At 43.4% G+C, this 23706-nt stretch overlaps 1 protein-coding gene and 1 pseudogene across 1 annotated transcript in view; both read right to left on the bottom strand.

The window, feature by feature from the left end:
* The window catches only part of itga1 (integrin, alpha 1), a 56359-nt gene extending 33613 nt beyond the window's left edge, over positions 1 to 22746 (bottom strand). Inside the window, exons 1-3 of the mRNA XM_061801454.1 lie at positions 22722 to 22746; positions 21126 to 21178; positions 2838 to 2958 (exon numbers count right to left, since the gene is read on the bottom strand). Coding sequence (XP_061657438.1) covers positions 2838 to 2958; positions 21126 to 21171 — 167 coding nt within the window. The 5' untranslated portion in view covers positions 21172 to 21178; positions 22722 to 22746. The remainder of the gene's footprint in view (positions 1 to 2837; positions 2959 to 21125; positions 21179 to 22721) is intronic.
* LOC133491287 (5S ribosomal RNA) lies at positions 19703 to 19821 on the bottom strand (annotated as a pseudogene).
* Positions 22747 to 23706: the final 960 nt, after the last annotated feature.

The following is a 23706-nucleotide window of genomic DNA, read 5'->3' as shown; positions in this document are numbered from 1 at the left end:
TGCAAACAGGAAGGGGCTCAGAGCTGATCCCTGATGCAGTCCCACCTCCACCTTAAATTCCTCTGTCACACCTAAGGCACACCTCACCATTGTTCTGCTGCCATCATACATGTCCTGTACTATTTTAACATACTTCTCTGCCACACCAGACTTACGCATGCAGTACCATAGTTCCTCTCTTGGTACTCTGTCATAGGCTTTCTCTAGATCCACAAAGACACAATGTAGCTCCTTCTGACGTTCTCTGTACTTTTCCACGAGCATCCTCAAGGCAAATAATGCATCTGTGGACATTCTAGACCCCAAAAATAGGTAAAAACTCACTACCGTAATTCCCGGCTTACAGGGCGTACCTGGACATAAGCCTCAGCCAGTACATTTGTAAAGGAAATACCATTTGGTACATACATACGACGCAGCCGTGTAAAAGCTGCAAGTGCCCACATTGAAACTGACATTGAAACACAAGCCAGCACGCGAGGGTGTAGACGACAGCTTGTCTGACAGCAATTCCTGTGTGGGGACTTGTGTTTATGTTTTATTATTTTCCCACCTTTGAATAATCTAATAAAAAGTGCATCTGTGGTTGTGACTACATGCGCAGTAACCACAGCACTTGTGTTATGATTCCGACTTGATTTAAAAGTCATATCAAATCAATGATGACCAAAACTGCCTTCTATCGTCTGAACATATCCAGAGTGAAGGCTTGAATGTTTGAATTCAAGCAGGAGAAACTCATCCATGCTTTTATCTCAAGTAGACTTGACTATTTTAATGGTCTTCTAACTGGACTGCACAAAAAGACCATGAAACAGCTGCAGCTCATTCTGAATGCGGCAGTAGGGGTTTTGACAAAGAGGTCAGGGGATATTACTCCGATTCTAAAGTATTTACACTGGCTAGCATTCATCTTAAGAATATGTTTATGGGTTATGTCCTTAATACATGAAATAAATGCTAATGGAATATAAACCCAGTAGCGCTCTGAGATCGACAGACTCAGGTCAAATAGTGGAGCTGTAACAATATTTTAACAAAGTCATGATTGTGCTACAATTAAATGGTAAAAGCACAATGAAAGATCTTAAACATGATTTTACAACAGCAAAATTCATAAAATTATGTGAAAAGTGACGATTGTGATCCATCACTGGAAGAATACGCCAAACAAAAGTCCTAACTTCACAAGAATAAAATCTAGTATAAACTAATAAATTATGAAGAACAATGAAAAGGTTTGCCGCAGTCATTTACGAGGTATCAGTTTGTGGGAGACGCCCATATGGGCACTCCCAACGTCGTCACGGCAACCTCTTGCATCACCTCTCCCGGAATCCTTTCAAACGTTATCGACACTCCCCTACGCATCCTACCCAGACGTTCGCCATCCCTCCCCCCTTTGTCTTGTCATCTCGCACTCCCGCCATCGCTCTGACCTCTCGGAACCATTACGTAAAATGAGCTTTATCTAGAAAAAAAGGGAGGGGGGCAAAAGGCGGTGGGGTGCGGACGTTGTCGGACGGATTAGCACAGAGTGAATTTACTGTAACTTGCCTCACGTGGCCGTGATAAAGCTGCGAGACAGGGGCAGGTATGCATCAGATGAAAAAAAAAAAAAATTGGGGGCTGTTTGCCAAAACTCTAATCTTGTTTGAGTCACTTTGAAAATGTGCTCAAGAGAGCATGAGTACACCCTGAAGATGGAACGCGATAAACCTCGCACAGCAAATACTGCAGAATGCGTGGCAAATTTGTGTCAGAGCACTCCGCTGCCAAAAATAGTTGCTAAAGGACAGGGAAGAAAGAAGACAAGGAACGCCATATAAGGGAAGGAATTTCCCACAAAAAAAGATGTGCTTAATATGGGATTATTTTATTTATATATATTAATTTTATAGTTGTTACATTCAATTGAATTTTAATTACTACTATTACTACGAACATTTCATCATATTAATTTAAATGAGTTCACTAACTCAATCACCCCTAAATTAAATTTGAACGATTACGATGAATAAATCACCACCCGAATGAATTCACATTAAATTTAATTACATTATACTTTTAATCACGACTCTGTGAAGAACATTTAAGAAAATTAAATGTGCATCACTTCACTCATGAAATCAAATTTAACTTAATTTTAATGACTACTCATTGCTCTCAACAAATCTTTCCTAAATGTCATTTAAATGTGAATGACTACAATCAATAAAGCACTTCTAAAGTGAAATAATCCATCCATCTATTTTCGTCGCCGCTTATCCTCACGGGGGTCAAGGGGAGTGCTGGAGCCTATCCCGGCTGTTAACGGGTAGGAGGCGGGGTACACCCTGAACTGGTCGCCAGCCAATCGCAGGGCACATACAGACGAACAACCATTCGCACTCACACCTACGGGCAATTTAGAGTGTCCAATTAATATCGCATGTTTTTGGGAAGTGGGAGGAAATCGGAATGCCCGGAGGAAACCCACGCAGGCACAGGGAGAAAATGCAAACTCCACACAGGCGGTTCCGGGATTGAACCCTTTTACCAGCTGACCCACTGTGCAAAGTGAAATAATATTAAATTAAATACTTCAAATTTTTAACACTTTACAAATTGAAAAACTAATGTGTATTATTTCATTTTAATGCAATTGAAACACTAATTTAAAATACTCATAAATAAAATAAAGATAAATAAAATAATAAATAATTTTTCATTTGGTGGTGGGGCATTGCCTTACATGACAGAAAAAATAAAATAAAATGGAATAAAATACAAGAAAGTGAAATAAAGCAAAACGAAGACAATATCAGGTCGAATCTTTTGAACCAATCCAGTCTCACCATTTGCCCTCGCTGTTTGAAAACTGCTGGACTGTGTAACCAAACATGTCCTCCAGCGGGCCGTCGAAAGACAGGCTATTCTTCTGGTCCACGTTGAAGGACAACACACACACGAGCAACACTGCGGGGTGAAAAATACGTAGATTTAGAAAGCGGCATCCTATAGATTAAATAAACCGATGAGATACAGAAACAAATCCCGAAATGGGAAACTCCACTTTGGCTGCACATCAACCCAAATATACTGAAAATAAACACATGGAGTCCTTCAATCTGGATGTAATGAACAAAAAGTGGACATTTTTGTTGACTTTCCCATCATATTTACTGTGTATACTGTTCAGCAGCTCCTATTGTCAAAATATGCTGCAAGGCTGAACTGAGTGAACCGCGGAATCACACCGACATTGACACGGTGTCATTTCGAAGGACGCGTGAGGAATTTCAAACATCACCGTGAAGCACTTTGCACCCAAACTTGTCTGACCCGCGGGACAAAGACTTCTTATCCGCGCTGAATCCTATCGCAGAGGCGTCATATGAATCGGTATGAATTATTGCGCGTGCGCCACAAAGACGCCATTTATTGCATCTGCCGAGTGAAATGAATTTGTCCAGTGTAACGTGTTTGGCAGTGCGTGGGGAGGGCGAGGGAGGGGGATTAATTAGATACAGCGCAACACCACGATCAGATCGTAATCGGCGAAACAAGAAATAACGCAACTGTTTTCTGGGAAACCAAGAGACTTGTCAACATTTGTCGTTATGCGGTTCATAACGAAGATAGTCAGCCATTTTTCTGTCAATCTGATGATTAGTATGGATGGATGGTTGGGTCGACTATCTGTCATTCAATTTGTTGGCGAGGTGGATGATCGGCACTCGGGCTGAGTGTTTGATGTCAGAGTCAGTTGGTAGAGTCCTTTGGTTGATGAATTAGACAGCTAGTGATGTAATTCATGAATTGGGCAGTTGGTAGGTTAATCTGGAGAACGGTTCTTGTTAGACAGTCAGTAAGTCAAGCCTAGTTCAGCAGACAAGTTAGACGTTTGGTTTATTGCCTGGCGGAACAGACAATGTGTTAACTTTGCTAGTTCGTTGTTACAATCAGTCGTTAAATCAGTTGGGTGGACCGTCAGTCTTCTGATTGTGTGCTTGGTCGAGAGACCAGCTGGTCAGTTGGTGACTTTGAGTGGTTGACTGGACAGTCTGTCTTTGTATATATTGGTTGGGTGGAAGGTCTGTCCAAAACCACATCCATCGACCTTTTCTTTGGTCTTCCTCTCGCTCGTTTGCCTGGCAGCTCCATCCTCAGCACCCTTCTACCAATATACTCACTCTCTTGCCTCTGGACACGTCCAAACCATCGAAGTCTGCTCTCTCCAACCTTGTCTCCAAAACATCTAACTTTGGCTGTCCCTCTAAGGATCTAATTACTAATCCTATCCAACCTGCTCACACCAAGCGAGAACCTCAACATCTTCATTTCTGTTCCCTCAAGTTCTGCTTGCTCCTATTGTTTCTTCAGTTCCACCGTCTCTAATCCGTACATCATAGCTGGACTCACCAATGTTTTATAAACTTTGCCCTTCACCCTAGCGGAGACTCTTCTGTCACATAGGACACCAGACACCTTCCCTTTCTTCACTTCCTTACCACACTGCTCTGTACTGTTGACCCCAAGTATTTGAAGTCATCCACCCTCGCCATCTCTTCTCTCTGTAGCTTCGCTCTTCCCCCACCGCCCCTCTCATGCGATCCCATGATAAATTTTACAGTTGTCCACTTGGCTAAATTCATCATTCAACAATGAACGTTTCACAGTTAATTACACGTCATGACCTGAAAACACAGTAGAGTGAAAATAAAAGAGATTAGCTGAGGTGGATGCAGACTGAGGCACATGAGCTACATGTGATGAGGTCGCCTCTCGCCGCTATAAACAGTTAACTCACACAAACAAACCACTCGCACTCGGAGTCTATTCACATTTCTGTTTATCAAACGGATTATTATCGATTGGAATAACCTTTGTACTGCATTCCCTTCTGACGGGATAAGGAACTCTCAGTGAAGTCTATCCACTAGTAACTAGTTTCCTTTGTTCCAGAACAGCTCCATTTCCCCTTCCTCTTAAACTGATTACGAACATTCCTTTAAATTGACAGGTGCACTCTCGCAGACTTTGCTGAGTCAAGATGGCTGCAGGCCAGTCGGTCCTTTTCCTTTTATCAAACGGCGATCTCAAGTGCAGTTCAAAGCTGTACCACACAAGAAGTGGCTTTTTATAGCGCTCATGATAACTACATCCCATTCAGCTGTAATTGGTGTCTCCTAGTTCCGTCTATTTTGGTGAGGGTGGCTAATGTCTGTGCAGGAAAACTAATAAGCGCGGTGGCCTCCTTATGGATGGAAATGGCCTCATGGAATTGCCCTGTAAGGCATTTGCTATTGCAGTCGGCAAGTACAGTTGGCGAGCAGAGCAGAAGGATCAGACGTTTTTAGCCAAGGACAAGGAATTTTGAACCATGGACTTTCAAATGACAAAACAAGACACACTTCCATTAGCTGATCATGCGCGTCCGAAGAATGTGCCAGTAGAATTTGCATTATGTGAGTTTGCAAAATGTGCAAGACAGTATAGCTTTGCGTCATTGTGACTATGATAATATAACAAATCCAACAAAAGCTGTGTAGCGCTAACATTCATGGCTTAGCTCGTTGGACGACCAGACTTTGTATCAGTTGATTGCGTTTAGAATTGGTTGAGTTAATTGAGTTGACAGTCTAATTATGGTTTGGTTTGTGTTGATTGGTTGCTTGGACAGTAATCATTCAGTCCGAGGGCTTGGTGGTCCGTTAGTTGGTTAGCTGCTCAGTTAGCGGAGAGGTTGTGTTTTTGTTAGTTCTCTGATTGGCTGAACAGCCAGTCATTTGCCCAAGGAGTTAGTTACCCAGGAAATCTGTCATGGTCCTGCCGGTCCAGCACTGGCTGGGCGGGTCCCAGCACACCGGCGCTGATTAGGAGGCGCACACCTGCGCCTCATCCTCGTTGATTAACCCCTGTATTTATAGGACCCAGGGGACAACTGGTCTTCACCAGATTGTCGCAACTCATGCTCCGTTCCTGCACTCCCATATTCTTGATCGTGAACCCTGTTGTACCGACATCCACATGTCCTCCAACCGACCCCGTAAGCTTGACGTCTTTGATACTCCTGCCTTCTCTGATCAATCTCCCGTGTACCCCTGCATGTTCGTGGACCTGCTCTCTACGCCCAAAGTCCTGACTACCGCTGCTCCACTTGACTGTCATCCTGAAACCCGACTTTGGACCGAATAAACACTTTTCCCAAACTGCCTCTGCGTCTCCGGAGTGCTGCATTTGGATCCCCCTCCGTACCGATGAGTCGTGACAAAGTCAGTGGGTGGAGTGGAGGGTCAGTCATTTGTTACTTGAGTGGCCAATCCGTCAGTCCGCTGGTTAGTTGGTTGGATGGGTCACTTAGTGCGTTGGATGGGTAGGTCTTCGGATTCTGAGTCAGCCACCCAGGCAATGTCAGTTGGTAGGTCTCGTTGCTTTGTTGGTTGGTCGATTGGAGGGTCAGATCATTTAGTTGGTTTCTTAGTTTGTCAATTTATCATTTTTTAAGGAGTAGTGGGGGGGGGGGTCACGTGGCAATTATACTGATGTCAGCATTAAGCTCCAAAGTTGTTTAGAATGACTCAATAAACGACATGTCGACGTTGTCAGCACATGAAGGAACAGGAAGACCTTTCCACTCACTACAGTATATCAATATGTCAACACGCGGTTCTGTTCCACCAGTGTAATAAGAAGGCCTGTATGATAATCACACTAACACGATAATGCTAATCTAATGAGCAGCTTTGGGACCACAAAGCTAGCCTTCTAAAAACAAAGCACTTTTCTCCAAGTCCTTAGTAGTTTTCGCCTACCGTAGTTTTTGATAGCAGACTTTGAGCCTGCCTGGCTTAGCATAAAATACAGGAAGTCCAGTTATATTAACAAGAACACAACTGTCAGTGTTTGTGACAGGTCAAAACACAGCAGAGCAGCTCGACTGCAGTTTTTTGAGAGATTATTTTTAAAGGGAAAGCTAACAGAAACATGGGATACTCTCTCTCGCCAGACATGTTGAATCTAAAGGGCTCCAGAAAAATCCCAGAAGACCCAGTTCCGTGTCTGTTTTCAGTCAAACGTCCATGTGGTCCTGATTGATATTGGCAGCGTGTCAGCTCGCGAGAACATGCCATAAAATACTGCCCCCTCACAATGTCGTGGCTACGCCCAGTGGACGACGACTCCTTCCTGAAGGTTAAATTCCGTGTGTTAAAAACCAGAATTTTAGAGGAGAGCGGATTGGATGGGCACCTGTCAGACATTCAAAATCTCGCTCGTCTGCGACACATCTCAGCGACAGTAATCGGCCTTTTAAAGGTTAATTCGGTCAAGAGCAGCATGATGAGCAGATCCGGATTAGCCCTTCAAACCCGTTTCGATCCTCAAAATGCAGTAAAACAGGGATGTCGGAAAACCAGATGCTGCTAATGTTGAATTAGCAGATGGCTTGATACAAATACAGTTTTACAAGAGCAAACTTCTACAAAATCCAGCCATCCATCCATTTTCTTTTGCCGCTTATCCTCACAAGGGTTGTGGGGAGTGCTGGAGCCTATCACAGCTGTCAACGGGCAGGAGGCAGGGTACACCCTGAACTGGTTGCCAGCAAAATCACAGGCAGACAATAGTTGCACTCACAATCACACCTAGGGACAATTTAGAGTGTCCAAATAATGTTGCATGTTATTGGAATGTGGGAGGAAACCGGAGTGCGAGGGAGAAAACCCACGTAGGCACGGGGAGAACATGCAAACTCCACACAGGCAGGGCCGGGATTGAACCCGGGTCCTCAGAACTGTGAGGACAAGCTTTACCAGCTGATCCACCGTGCCGCCCTTCTACTAAATTACAAGATAAAGTTGTAATTTTATGAGAGAAAAAAAGAATCTGAATTGGAAAAAAATAATGCAAAAATGACTAAAGTTGCAGTGCAAGACTAATTTGTAATATTAGGGTTCGGACTCACCCACTAAATCCTGTACTGGCTGTAAAGAATCTCTTACGAATCAGAATCGAGTCATTAAAATAATGAAGATAAAGTTGTAATTATACAAGCGGGAAAAAAAACAAAAAATAAATAGAAACTTTTTGGTCCCATAGTAAATATTTTTTTCAATAAAAGGCTGGTGACATCTTTTATAAAATAAAAAATGTTAGAGGTGCCTGAGTCCCCCCCACTTTCCCACTTTCTCCAGCATAAGCTAGCATCAAACATCGTAATACATATTGGCTCCTTTGCTTTGCCGGGACGGCAAAGCAGAGCAGCCTGCAGCCACGATCAAGATATGAGCCCCAAATATTTCCAGATTTCCTCCTCCTCGATCTCATTTTATTCCCTGCCGGCCTGCCGTGCCCATCCTTTCTTCTTCTTTTTTGGGGTTGTTTTTTTAATGTATTGCATACTTCTCATATTGTTTCCCTCCGGCACCCACGTTTTCCGCTAAATTTCGGACAGCGTTCGCGTTTTGTCGGTCTTGGCGCGTGGCCGAGTTGGAGCTCGTTTGCATGCAACTACGGGGCTTCATTCCAACCCAGTTCCCCATTTGGTGAGAAGAGAAACTGTGGAAAACAATGCAAGATGTTTCATCGTAGGGATGGGAAGTCGACGGCTTTTAGTGCGTGCCAGATAGAGTTGGCATCAGAAGAAAGACGAAAAGTAGGAAGCTTTATGCGTACTCATAAAAGTTCTCTGAATGTTCGGAATGTCTTCCCTATTAACACCACGTTAACGCGGTATCTAAACAGGGTCAGTGAAAAAAACTATCTGGATATGATGGACCGTACGGTGGGTCGCAATAATAAACAATAATAAAAATACCGATCAGCCACTTGCCAAAACGCTGGGATGGTTATGCTGTACGGGTTTTACCTATGCCGTGATAATGATAGCTTTGTTGTTATGTTTGCTGCAAACGTGACCAAAAATTGTGTGAGTTAGTTATTAAACCAAAGAATTAAGTCATCATTTTATGTGAATAAAGTTGTAATAATATTATCATGGGAAAAAGTTGTAATCCCCCTGAAAAAAATACCAGAATTACAAAAAAGGTAATAATTTTGCAACAATAAATTTGTTGGTTGTGGAAGAATAATGACAAAATTGATGTTGTAATACTTGGATAAAAAGTGACAATATTTTGAGAATAAATTTGTAATTTCAGGAGAAGATTATAAGGATGAAGTTGTAATAAACTAATACTTTTTTTGTTGCACAAATTACTACTTGGGCAGCACGGCGACTCAGCTGTAAAGTGTTGGCCTCACAGTTCTGAGGATCCGGGTTCAATCCCGGCCCTCCTTGTGTGGATTTTGCGGGTTCTCCCCGTGCCTGCGTGGGTTTTTTTCCTCCGGGCTCTCCGGTTTACTCCCACATCCCAAAAACATGCAACATGAATTGAACACTCTAAATTGCGCCTAGGTGTGATTGTGAATGCAGACGTTTGTCTCTGTGTGCCCTGCGATTGGCTGGCGACCAGTTCAGGGTGTCCTCAGCCTCTTGCCCGCCATCAATAGGCTCCGGCACTCCCTGCGACCCTTGTGAGAATAAGCGGCTATGAAAATGGATGGATGAAATTTCTGTAATTCTCTTAAAATTACAACAAACTTTCTGCATCGATGCCACACTATCGCCCCCTACAGGTCTGAATGTATGTCAAGTCGCATTATTTGAGGTGCTGATAGGATGTAGGGAAATACCGAATTTTTTTTCACCTTCAATCGCAGGGCCATCCACCTTCCACCTCCCATTTAACTCCGTCCATCCTTTCTTTCATCTTTTCTCTCCCTCGTTCATTGAGGGTCGGTGTCACATTCCAACGTGTGCAACTTCCAGATGTATTCCCTCCACTGGAGGACAAAACACGCAGCTAACTAAAACCCACGCATGACATCAGCGGCAGGAGCCAAAACACTCCAAACCATCCCAGAATTTTGTACACCCCCCCCCCCACTGCGAAATCCCCCGCTTTTTACAACGACTTCTGCTCAATACACCAATGCTGTTAGTTTGAACGTATTCACAGAGGAGTTGAAATCATCGAGGTTGGGGGTGGGGGATTTGTGTGTGTATGTGGGGGCCTTAAACTAAAAATACACACACCCCAGGGTCACTCGATGCCCTTCCTGCCAGAATCAATAAGCAATACATTTGAAGACTTGCAGCAAGCGAAGTGACTAAACCTCACACTTCTTACAACACTGAAAGTTTTTTGGTGGGTGGGGGGGGGGGGAGGGAGTACTCTATATAAGCTCACACCATCAAAGTTGTGTAATGACTACATACTCACTGCAAATAGTAGGTTTTGTATCACTTACTTCTAACGCGATAAGTCCCATTCTATCATTAAAAGTCACCAAAGGAACCAGATTTTTGTTAATGAGGTGATATTAAACTGCCATTTTTTTTTGAGAGGGTGGACAGGTGGAACCAGATCTTCTATCTAACTAGCAAATCATGATAATTACAGTATATAATGTAAAATACAATTTCCAAAAATATATTTAAATGTTGGGGAATGAATAATAATTTTAAAAAATCATGTTCATATTCAAACGATCATGTCATCAACTAGCAGTATACACGGGTAATCTACCAGTCATCCGCGACGTACGCAACACCCGCAAAGGTAGTTGTGGCATTCGTTTCGGTCACCAGCAGAGGGAAATATTGGCCAAAATGGCAGCGCCCATTCCCCCCCCCCCCACTGAAATTGTTGGAGATTAATGAATGCTCATGTTCAATTGCATTCACTCACATTTGAAAAATGTACGGGCGTGGTCAGTCATGCCCGCAGATATAAAGTTACGGGTGTGGTCCACCGGTCATGCCCGCAGATATAAAGTTGTGGATGTGATTAGGGATGAATTCTCTAACGTCTTTTTTTTGGGGGGGGGGGGGCACGTCGTCACACGATCAACCAAAACTCCCTCGCGATCGATGCAGTGACTTTCGACGTAAATGCGCTCGCAGTACGTGAAGCAGCTCGGAACGTGCGCTTTTGGCATCACTTCTGCACATGCTCAGTCCAGTTAACTTGCATTTCCTGTTTCCCGGGTGAATACTGATTGTTTCGGACCAGGCTTGTTTTGTTAACAACGTTCATAAAATAAACACGTACACTAATGTCGACACCACAGAAAATAACCGACGTCTTTCAATAATTTTTTTTTTTGTACTCGTAACAAATTTTACGCACGTGATTTTTTTTTTGTGATTGACTGTGCTGATTTGCGAGCGCGTTGGCGCGAACGTGCTTGTCAAATGTGAGTGACTGTAATTACTATTAATTATGAGTGAAGTACAGTATTTTATGACAAAAGAGTGAGAATATCTCTGGAATAAACAAAGTAAAATGATTATTTGAGGGGGAAATTATTTCACATTGATTCCAACAGTTATACTCCTAATTTTGTGATAAGTTGTAGAAGTTGTAAAAGAGTTTTTGGGTTTTATCTCAGTGATCCCCTCATAACATGACCAGCTTACTTACTTAATTTACAATCTTTTCCCCTTCCAGCAAGGACTGGATACAGCTCGGTGCTTAAAACAGTTCCTGTATGAAACCTATACATAAATCCGTCAATAAAGTATCCAAACATTTCCATTCATAAAACGTCCACTAACGTGACAACATCATGACAAAGAGTATCCAACGACGTACTTAACGACTTCACTAAATTTCTCTCTTTTTCCTATACAGCTTTGTTTCCCTCTCTCCTCCTGTCAGAAAGGTTAATGTGAGCACGTCGACCCAGGCAGATGCAGCCCCCGCCATGATACCAGTTTGATGGATGGCTCTGGCCTGCTTTTGGCCCCGGGAGGGGGCGGGGGGGATTGGACAGACCTGGTGCACAGATGAAGCACACACGTCCAAGAGTTCAGGTAGTTTGCGCACTTTCATATTGTTTTGCCTCAAAAAAATTAAAGCATTAACTATTGCTAACCAAAACAGCAGCACCTCCTGAAACACAAAGTTTGTCTGATGATGATGAGTTGAGTTGATGATGGTGGAATATTTAAGACAACCTTAAATTGGGGACAAAATCGGTGTTTCGGTGGATTACGATGTACTGGGAAATTGCCCGGCAAGATCACCAACTGTCAAATCCATTGGAATGCTGTTCCTACCCAAAACAGCAGCACTTAGAGCAATGCCATTGCGTGCCAAAAAACAGAACCTACCAAAGCACCAAAACAGATTAGGCCTGCTCCATGTTCTTAGGGTTAGGGTTGGTGTAAGGGTGATCTACGCAACGTGTTTGTCCCCCGTCCACGTCATTCCTTGCTGTTGTCATTTCCATTTTGATTCTGGGAAAGTTTTCCCAGCTAGGCTCCTAAACAGTCTCACCAACCAATCGAATTGTAGAATCTCATCATGTTGTAGTGTTTGAGTAAACGATTCTAGATTATGTGGGGACAAAGATTGGCGTCACATTTCAACTCCGACTGACGTAATCGGCCCACGACGTTGTGTGCAACCGCGTTTAAGTGCGGTTGCCACTTCTGCGTCCGCCCAGTCCCTCTCAATTCTTTATGTTTCTCTGCATTTCTCGTGCACTCAATTAAAAGTGAGAGAAAAAGGTGCGGTTCAAACGTGAACGCTGGAACCGACGGCAAGGACTGAATGATCTCCCACTGCGCCGGACTTTACGAGCACACCACCTCCACCACACAGTTAAATCCCAGTCAACCTCAGCCAGCCTGTAAAGCAGGGCGAACCTGGGGAGACTTCGGCGTGCCTCACAAGCGAATCCAAGAGAATGTAAATGTTTTTTTTATCTGTTAGTTTTGTGATGGACTGACAACCTGTCCTGGATGTACCCCACTTCTCTCACCAAAAAGTCATCTTCGGTTAACTAAAGACTCTAAATAGCCCACAGTTCTGAATCTGACCCTGAATTCTTGTTTTTCTATACCGAGTATGTGCCCCAGCATTGTTCCTTATGGGGGTAAAAATGTATCATCTAAGCAAATTTCCTTTGACTCTCAAGGTTGGACTATTTAAAAAATATTTCACTCTGGACTTGATTCGGTTGAGTTCAAGGGGCCTGACATAAAAACCTCTGGGTCCACACTGGGACCTTATGTCTGCCTGTGTGTGGCATGACCTTCCTTTAAAGGTTAAAAGCGATGGAAGCTCACCCAACGTGACGTCGCACCTTCACGGGTGTTTTGCGTGTCTGAACCTTGCTTTGAGGGGTATCGCTTTCCCAACCAAAGTGCGCGTGGGGGTGTGTGTTGTTGTTGAATGGATTAGCACCGAAGGTTTTGCGTGAGTCCGTGTTTGCCTTTGAGCTCTGAGGCCACTTAGATGAAGATTAGGTTCTTCAAGCAAACACTTTGCAGGGATAATAGCGGCGATTAATGGTGGCAAACTGTCAGTCAATAGTCACCGAGCGTGAAGTGGATGACTTGCAGGGGTTCAGTTCTTACTGGGTGACGTGTGAATGTGTCTGTCAATATCCTGTTGTGCCCTGTGACTGAATGGCAGCCGGTCCTGGGTTTCCCTGCCTTTCGGTTTAAAGTCAGCAGGGATAGGCTCCAAGTCTCCGCGACCCTGACCCGAATGATCGGCATAGAAAATGACTCAATTGAACCAAAACCGCATCTGAGTCACTTCGTCTAATAGATCAAATGAAAATCCAGTTGTTACACAGAACAGAGGAATAGTTTTATTTAGAGGAAAATATTAAACCTAACTTCTATCTCTACTCATACTCCTAACCCTCACACTAACCATAGTCCCTTATTCCTTACCTTACACCTAACCCAACCCTAACCATAGCCAATTCCACCAACCCTGATTCTTTCACATAATACTGGAGAAAGCTCGTGTACAACTAGTAGTACTGATACCACTAGTTTGACAATCACTATCCCAACACCCCTGTCTGTCATGACCCAGGCTGGACCACGGCCAAGAAGGGCGTGGCCACTGCTCAAGGCGGTGACTGTAATTAGACTGTTTATTTAAGTTGGAGTTTGTCACCGGCATTGGCCAGTTCGTTGTGACCTGAGTGAGTGAGTTGCATTCACTGACAGTAGGAATCTCCACTACTGAAAAGAGTGTAGTGTTGAGGTATCCTCGTCACAGTGTTTCTGTGCCACCTCAGTTTGGTCCTGTCTCAGTTTATGTTTCACAGTCAAGTCCTAGTTCATAGTTTGTCTCCTAGTCATCAGACCTCGCTGCATGTCTTTTGGATCCTGCCTAGCCTAGCGTTTCTGTACCTCTGCCTTCTCGGACTGCTTACACCGCGTATGACCTCAGCTTTGCATAAAGACTACGCCTTACATCATGTCCTCGTCTTGGAGTCCTGCATTTGGGTCCAGCCCCGCACCGGAGGTCCGTGACACTGTCCAACACTGTTCTTAACCGTATTCCAAAACGTTACCCATCCCCAACCTCTTTCAAATGATTCGTTCATTCGGCGTTAGAATGTGTCGCGATTACAATCAGCAGGATATGAAATCAGATTATGCAGGGATCTGCTGTGGTTTGACAATCTTGCAGGCGAATCTGAAGACCAGAGCTTCGACCGAGAAATATAGTGCAACTTCCTGCCTGCATACGTGTTGTACACTTTCCACGTCTTGCCCTTGTGATGTGTCATTTAACCTTTATATGCCCCCTCTGAGGTTTCAAAATCATGACACGGTGACTGCCCTGCCACTGAGAACATCGTCGACACGTTGACATGATATTATCAGTCAGCGACACCAGTCATAAATAGTCAAATTTTTCATACGACAGTTGAGCGCATATTCTGACAAATTTATTTTTGCTCCATCTAAGGAAGTGCAGCAAACAACAACAACAAAAAAACTATGATTACTGAGTAAGTGTATCGCTACGGGATACCTCAAGCTCTGCACAGCGATCAGGGTCGTAACTTTGAGTATTCCGAGGGATGTGCAGTCTGTCCGGCATCGACAAAACTCACACCAGGTTTTCAAAAATAGGACTATAGTCTTGAAAAAGTATGCCTTTAAAAAAAAAAAAACCACCACGCAAGGATATGAGATTTAACGGATGCTACAGTATGTTACTATTATAGCCTGTCAGAGCTTTTAATTTGGTGAAAGCTAAGGTAGGGAAGAGCCATTGGTTTATTGTGTGTCTTATTATTGGTGCAAAATTCCTCATATGTACGTATGCACTTTTTAAAAATAATACAATATACCAATTCATTGCACAATATTGTTCTGACCCTCAAACTATGGATCGTGGTTTCTTGGTTTAAGAACTACTACTTCATACTTCACAACTGGACTCAGATCACATCCTCCTGACGTAAAGGAACCGAAACTTGAAGATTGTGGTATTGCGGCATTCATTAAAACTGGAAGTCGTCGGCATGAATAAAGTTGTGAACTCGAAAGTCACCCAAAATATTATACTGTAACGTTATCTTCGAAAAGTCTGACTTACAGTATTTTTCATCTTATAACAGATTTTTATACCATAGGAATTTCTGATAAGATATTTTTATACCAAAGGAATTTCTTTTCATGACAATTTCTAGAAAACAGTTGATTTGAATTCCGATACCATTTCTACCCATGGTAGTTATGTTAAATTGGTATTAAAATTATGAGAGGGGTCACGGAGCCTGAAAAGATGGAGAAAGCCTGGTATAAAGCACCTTAAAGAAACTGTTGATAATACATAATAAACATTGGTCTGATTCCTTCATACATTTACCAAAGCCTCTAATAGGAAAAAGGTTCCCCGCCCTTGATTTACGGGCTAGTTTCCTTGTATTCGTGCCCTTTCTATCCTCTGAAAACTAAAACGAAACATAGGAGCATAAACAAAAGCTACACCAGCTATAAGGCTATAACACAGCTATAACACAGCTATAACACAGCTATAACACAGCTACAAAACCTCAAGAAATGAATGCTAAACCCGCACTGGCTGTGCAATGGGTTTATTCACAAGTGTTCTTAAAAGGACACACTCATAAGTCACTTTTGTGTCCTTTCAGTATTGACGGACATTAACGGGGTCGGAATATTGACTGACTATCAGTGAAGCGCCCACATGGTGAACACATGACCAAATATCAATAGTTAAAAGAGCTACACAAAAGACCGGCTGTAAATTATTTAAACCGTTTGGAGATTGCGGCGAACACTTGATGAGAAGATCACTTCAGCAAATATTCATCGTGTGAAAAGTCACACCTCCACACCGTCAAGCTAGAAGAACCACTTTTATTTAGAACAAGTGGCGTTACCCACAAAGTCTACTTGATGCGTTGTCACCTATGAGGGTGTTAATGCATACACGCAACCCTAAATGAGTCGACGAGTCAACTTTACTTCTCGGCATCACATTATAGTGTACTAAAAATTTTTTTTTAGTTGGATGATGAGTCGGGTTTTGGGTCAGTAGCTAGATCTGGAGATTAGCTTTACGGTTAGCATTAGGGTTTATGGTTAGGATTAGCGGTATGGCTAGGTTGAGGAGTAGAATTGGGGGTTTGGTTAGAAATAGCGTTAATGGTAGCAAGTGGAAGAATAGTTTGTTGTGCATGCAGGAAGTAAGTGAAAGGTCTCTGACTCTGTTAGATTTCCTCAGCAATGTCACACTGATGAAGGCAAGAGGTGAAAGAACAATGATTTTAAAATCAGTCCCAATTTCCTGTGCTTGCACGCATTTCGGATTTGGGATCTTTTCTTTTCCTTGACTTTTTCTCGGCGTGATTGTTTTGTTCTCAACGTCTAGAGGGTCTCCACTGAATTTATGAGCCGGGTCAAAATGTTGATGTGAACCGTGACATCACAGTGATCCTGTATGACTTCTGGGGCATCATCATTTCAATCCGGATTAAAAAAAAATTTTAACCTGAAAAAAAAAAGACTAAAATGTAAAAATCATCTGATACACATTTGAAAAAGCAACTCAAATCGGTGAAAACAGTGTTCAGTGTAGGTGTGGGCAAGAACACCAACAATGGTGGCAGATCACAGCGCTGCGCCAAGCAAAGTGTACGTTTACTGCAGGCATTATTTACATTCGACAAAATGTACTAATTTTTTGGGGGGAATGTGCAAGGAAGGTGGCGTACTCGGAGAAAACCGACTCAAGCTTGGAGAGGATTTACACACGTATGGACAAGCAATGTGCTCCGTAACGTCCACTAAAACAAACAGGGTAAACTTTGCTCCTCCGCGACATTGAAAGGTCAAGTGTCATCCCTATAAACATTCTAAAATAGATGTTGAAATGAAAAATATATATAACATTATTCACTTCAATGTCGATACGAAAAAATAAATATGAGCGGAGAGCGCGTCATCCATGCGCAAAGTTGCGGAAGTGTCATTCGACATCCAAGTGGTCGACACATAGGCTGCATCTCCTGCCCGTGACGTCACCCTGGACAATCGCCATTGAAAACATGCTCCTTTCGAAGAAGAGAACGTCTCACAAACCGAGTGAAGGCACCGGGGCAATATTCCCCTATTGTTTTCGAGCCATATTAAATGATATGCGGATCACGGCCAAACCACCTCCCCGCCCGATCGACCTCCGCGGCGAATCCGTCTCCACGGGTGTTTGAGCAATATAAAGCAATGCAACGAGACGGCATATTGGCTAACACGAAGGAACAACAAGCTTCCTTCCAGCAGGTAAAACTAGTAGAAACAGACCGATTGAGTGCGCTGCTGCCCTGTATGTCACTTCCTGTGAAAAACGCTGTGGCCCCTACTGTGGGACTTGCCCCTTCAGACACGGAAGCTCTCTTCGAAGAAGAGAACATCTCACAATCGAGTGAAGTGTCCGGGGCTATAATACTCTATTGTTTCGAGCCATATATAGATGATATGCGGATCACTTCTAACTAAAAACCGACTCCCAGACAGTATGTATGAGCCAGCCCGGCCGAAGCCGTGCTCGTCTGCGAGGCACGACATGGAAGCCTTCACCAGGGAGCCTGGCATAGAAGCCATCAGACGCGCACATTGACAAATTTAGCACCCCTGTCATACGTATGGGGATCTTTTGTTACATTATGAGAGATGGCTTACGTGGTCTCCCACAAACTATTATTTTTTTTAGTAGCTGTATACACACCTACCTGTCACGTGGAACCCACGAAGCTCTCGTCCTTTTCACCCATGCAATCCGTTTTTAACGACGAGCCAGATCTCTTGGAAACTTAGGAAGGGTAAATCCATCCTCCCGAGTGTTCGAGCAATATCCAGCAATGCAACGAGCCGGCAATTTGGCTTACACGAAGGAACAACGAGCTACCTTCCCGCAGGTACAACTAATAGAAAGAAACGAGTCCGCTTGAGCGCGCTACTGCCTCCAACGTCACTTCCAGCTTCTTGTCGAAAACAAATCTCTCGAGAGGATTTTCATGGCAGGAGTTACAAAAAGCCATCTACGTCAAAATCACGTTTTGTGGTGAAAAAACAGATGGGTCCATACCGGCTGCCGTTTTTTTCATTTATAACCTCCTAAAAATCCTCCATTTCATGACAGTTGACCTTTAAAGCTAATCTCGAAGTCAACATTAATCCCTCCAACACACTTCCTTGACACCAATGTATGTATTACTTTCTGATTAGACGGTGCTTTTGGGGGCATCTTTCGGCATTTTAGGGTATTTCAGAAGGAGCGCAAAACTCCAAATTGGTTATTTTTCAATAATGATATATTATAGTGAACCGCAAATAGGCAAAGGACCACTGTGCGTTGCTAATAGTGGCGTAGACGTCTTTTTTTTGAGGGATTGAATTGATGAACACTGATGGTGTCGCGGTACAAACAGTGTGGGTTCACTCAGTGATTGTGTCAAAATGTGTGCACCCTTTTTATCACAATGCATGACTGGTACAGGTTCCTCAATCACACCATGTCACCAAATTTACCTCACATCCGAATTTGACACACGCAAAAATAATAATAAAAAGCATCATTGACTCCATAGTAGTTACAAGCTCGTTACAGGTTCTGCGACGCCGCTCAAACACAAGCTGATTGAAGCCAGATGCCTCGCTCCCTTTATTCCCACCCAAACTGAAAACACCTGTAACCCCCGCCATCTCCGTTAGGAATTTGAGGAGATTAAATGCTTGCCACTACGCTAACCTCTAGAGGGGGAACTGAGGGCGGGGGGGGGGGGGGTTGTAGGTATCTGGTATAGCGCCACATGGGATAACTTGTAGCATCTAACGCAGGTGAGGTCACAGCCTTTAGTGCACGCCAGCGGTTTTAAGTACGACCAGATTCTTTCGTGAACAATCAGCGTGAAGGTGCACGGACGGCACTAAGGTCACACTGTGGGGAGGGTTACGAGTCGGGTCGGGGAGGGCAATCATTTGCTGTGTTAGCGCTTTAATCGTGGTTTTTCATCCCAATGAAGCATCAAGTCGGCTTCATGTGCAGAAGTGAAGCAATCTGATATTAGAAATGGACGTGGTTGTTTTGTTTGGTGATGTCACCGTCCTCGTGGGAGGGGGCTGATGTCCAGTACGCGTCAATATTCGACTCCCAGGCTTGACCTACTTGGACACAACCGGAAGAAATCCCCACGACACTCCTGATCTTGTAGATTTTGTTTAACTGGGAAAAAATGCTCGATTGGGGCGGCACGTTAGGGGTCACCACAGCGTGTCATTTTAAATGAACGCATATTTATTTAGCACAGTTTTACGCCGGATACCCTTCCTGACGCAACCCCTCTGCATTTAGTCAGGGAGAGAAGCTTACAGCACCTGGTATTCACGGGCGGTCTCCCATCCAAGTACTAACCAGGACCAGACCCTATTAGCTTCCGAGATCTGACGAGATCGGGCGTTCTCAGGGTAGCGTGGCAGTAAATGTTGAAATGACAGCATTGATGCATTCATTTTAATGCCAAGTAAAATATTCAAATTGTGTAAATATGGCTGTAAATGTTGGTGACCGTGTACCCCACTTCTCACCAAAAGTCATCTAAAAAGTCAGCAAGTGGACTTTACGCTCACTTAAGTGAGGAACATGTTCTATAGGGTTTAGATCAGGCCACTGACTTGGTCAAGGAAGATCGGAGACGGATGAACTAAAGCGCTTACTCAGCGTTCAGTCCCCACACATGAAGGTTGAAGCTGAGATTCGAACCCAGAAGCTCAGAAAACGTCTTTGCGGAAAACATGATATTGCTGATTTTACACGCCAAGCGATCTGTGCAGACGCCCGACTGAGTCAGACATCATGACGCCGCAAAAATGTTCGCGCAGCAACGGCAAAAAAACACACTCCCCCCCCCCCACCGGCAGAGTGTAAACACTCCACTTTAGCGCATTCGCGAACATAACTTGACTTTAACGGTAACGCCGCCACTGCTTAACCACGTGTGATACACAAGGTCTCGATAAGCCCGTCACATTAAAGTCTGGATCTATAAATCCTGGTCTGACTTTTGTTTCCGATGCATGGGAGAACAAGAACAAAATTCTAGTTGTTCTATTGGGCTGCCAAAACAGATTTGTCTTTTTCAATTAAGTTATTACACGGTTGTACCTCGACTAATATGTTCCCCAACTTGTTTGGTAGTCAGACTAATTCAAGTTACAAGAATGAGCTTCAGAGTGGGCATGGAAGATGGAGGATTTATGGCTTCTAATGGCCTCAAATGTGAGCAAGGAGAGCCATAGTCACTTAATTTTAATTGAAAAAACATTGGTGGGGGGGTGACCCAAAGTGGGGCATGCATTTGAAACGTTTGGAGCGCGCCTACAAAGAACACGTGCCATGCTGACAGACTCACACCAAATTACTATGCATATATACACACATTTTTTTGTTTCTCATTTCAGTTATTTGACTAATAATTATTATCTGTAGGGGTAGACTTTTAATGGCATAGGATGGTCTATTTTTTTTTTAATCATTAAAAAAAGCATTTATTTTCTACATAATTACAACTTCATGCAGTTGCGCTCCCAACAAGTACTTTTATGGGAATCAAGAAAAGTTTGCCATTTTTGCCCTTGGGCTACTAAATGACACTCTTTAGCGTTCACTATGGGTGACAACGTGGATGCTGTCAAACGGCACCGATATGCGGTCTAATGACCTCAGCGCTCCTGGAAAAAGGACGCCTGGTAGCAATTATTTCATTAAACGCTGAAATAATGAACTCACCAGCGAGCGCGGCTGTTGCGAGAAGGCAATTTGAAGTCACCGGCATCTTGGCTCTGTCAAAAAAAAAAACGGACCGTTAGTTATTCCTCCGCCGAAATGAGTGACACGGGATGACAGAACGTCTCAACCCGCATGCCCCCTTCCCCGTCCGCCCCAAAAAGACTGAAAATGTCCGGTGTGGCGAGGTCTAGTCCATAGTGCATCCGCCTGTGCTCTGAGGGACTTGAGCACTCCAGCAGCATGAGGCGGAAGGAGAGGAGGAGGAGGAGGAGGAGGGAAGATCTCTCATGAGCGGGATCGTACTCGGTGAGCTTGGTCTGAGCATGGGAAATTCTTACTCGTGCCAGGAAGCGAACATTTACGCCACAATTCTGTCTGTTTAAGGGACAGCTGAGCCTAAAGCTCTTCAAAATCATTGGAATAACATGGAGGGAGTTGGGGGGAGCATGTTCATGTATATGGTGGAACCCCCAAGATTCAACACCAAACAGGTTTCCACATCGGAAATAATGGAAACGGAATTTCCAGTTCCAGGGTGAAAAACTGTGGCCCTCATAAAACCTTTATGAAGGACACAAATTTGAATTAACATTTGAACATTTCATACAAGTGTAAGGATGCCAGAATTGTCCACATATTGTAAGGAATCTGTTCCAGAGTCAAACTGTGGCCATTATCCATCCATCCATCCATTTTCTTTGCCGCTTATCCTCACGAGGGTCAGGCAGCGAATCGACAGAGACAAACGACAGCCATACTCACAATCCCACCAAAGGGCAATTTAGAATGTGCAATTAATGTTGCATGTTTTTGGGATGCAAACTCCACATAGGCGGGTCCGGGATTGAACCCAGGACCTCAGAACTGTGCATGTTTTTGGGATGCGGGAGGAAACCGGAGTGCCCGGAGGAAACCCACGCAGGCACGGGGAGAACATGCAAACTCTACACAGGCAGTCCAAGACATTGCCAAATAGCATGGATGCGGTTATCAATCTCTGTGAAAGGCTACCGAAAAAAATCATCATTTTAACATGTACAATATGATTATTTACCGTCAGTGTTGGGCAAGTACCTCCACCTCCACCCAAAAACCCCAACGCATTACAGATGATAATTTGGTCCTCAATGGCTGCTTCGAACCAAAATAGCTGATTTATTTCTGAAATTTGATACACGGCTCCTTGAGAAATATGTCCGGCCAATTTTTTTCAAGCTTGGTCATTAGTTTCCCATATAATAGCAATTCAATAAAGTCTGTGTCATGTGATTTCAGTAATTTATTTTGAGGTAAATTAAATGTGAATGAAGATAAATGCTGAAAACATCTGAAAGAATGCAAAAATTTAGCACGGAATTGTTGAGGCAAAGTGTTGAACTTTTACAGTTATTCTCTTTTTTTGGTAGGTTCGGTGCTTATATTGTCAGAGAACACAATATTGTGTGGTTTAGTAAAAAAAAACATGCTCTATGGGGTTGAGATCAAGCCACTGACTTGGCCGCTGAATGAAAGTCTTGACCAATCTAGCAATCTGAATCAACCTTCCAGATTGGTATTAGCATGAATGTACTTTGTCTGCCAACATCGTCCACTTACACAACTCCTTCCTGTCTTCGGTCCTTCGAACTGGGACTCAGGAAGACTCATTTCACACGTTTCCTCACCATTCTCCTCGACGTACTTTTTAGGCGTCGCAAGCGGTGTTTTTCCCTCACCCTGTAAACAAGATCGGTTGAGAGTTTCCTCCTATTCTAATGCGCCTCCTCCATCGGCAGACAGGAAAAGCATTTGGACTGGACAAGATAATGAAGTCCTCATCTAATTTGAGCAAGCATGTTCTTAGAATATCCTGAAAACAGGATCAGCGCCGTGCTGCTGGTACTACTGGCCAAGGTAGACAAAAAATCCCTTTGAGAGCTGATTTGGTTTTTATCTAGGCTGACAGAGAATCTTTACTTGCTCCTTCGGGCCCTACGAGGGACATCTCTCTCTGGGGGATGCGCCAGGAATTTGTAATGTACACAAAAAGAATAGTTCTGACGCGTTTACGTTGACGACAGCGAAGCGGTAACTCGCTATATAAGGCGCGGGTAATCGCACGGACGGCTAAAAATGGTATGACTGGTGCATCGGTGGAAATATTTATCCAAATATGTAGACGAGTCAAATGTAAATTAAAATCTTTGGCTCAATACCGATCCCAAGAGGAACATTAGAGACGGACATCAATAGCCGGGCATAATCACCCTCGAACCAATATAGTTACTCTAGAATTATATATAAGGTATATGTATCTAAATATTTCAAAGTCTTACAACGAAAATCTTTTATTTTTTACTCCTATTCTGTATCTTTGTTGTTGTAACACTACGACTAGCTTTTTTTCATAATGGTACAGCTATTTTTTTGTAATTCTAGCTTTGTTTCATCATGCTATAGCTTTTATTGTAACGGTATGGTTATTTTTCATAATTGTACAGCTTTTGCAATGTTACAGCTTTTTGTTTTGCAAGAATTACAGCTTTTCTTTTGTTATTGCTTTTATTGTAATGTTATAAGCTATTTTTTTAATATTAATTAA

Source organism: Syngnathoides biaculeatus, chromosome 17 (genome assembly GCF_019802595.1).
Source record: "Syngnathoides biaculeatus isolate LvHL_M chromosome 17, ASM1980259v1, whole genome shotgun sequence".
Taxonomy (NCBI): domain Eukaryota; kingdom Metazoa; phylum Chordata; class Actinopteri; order Syngnathiformes; family Syngnathidae; genus Syngnathoides; species Syngnathoides biaculeatus.
This window is presented reverse-complemented; position numbering and strand designations above follow the sequence as displayed.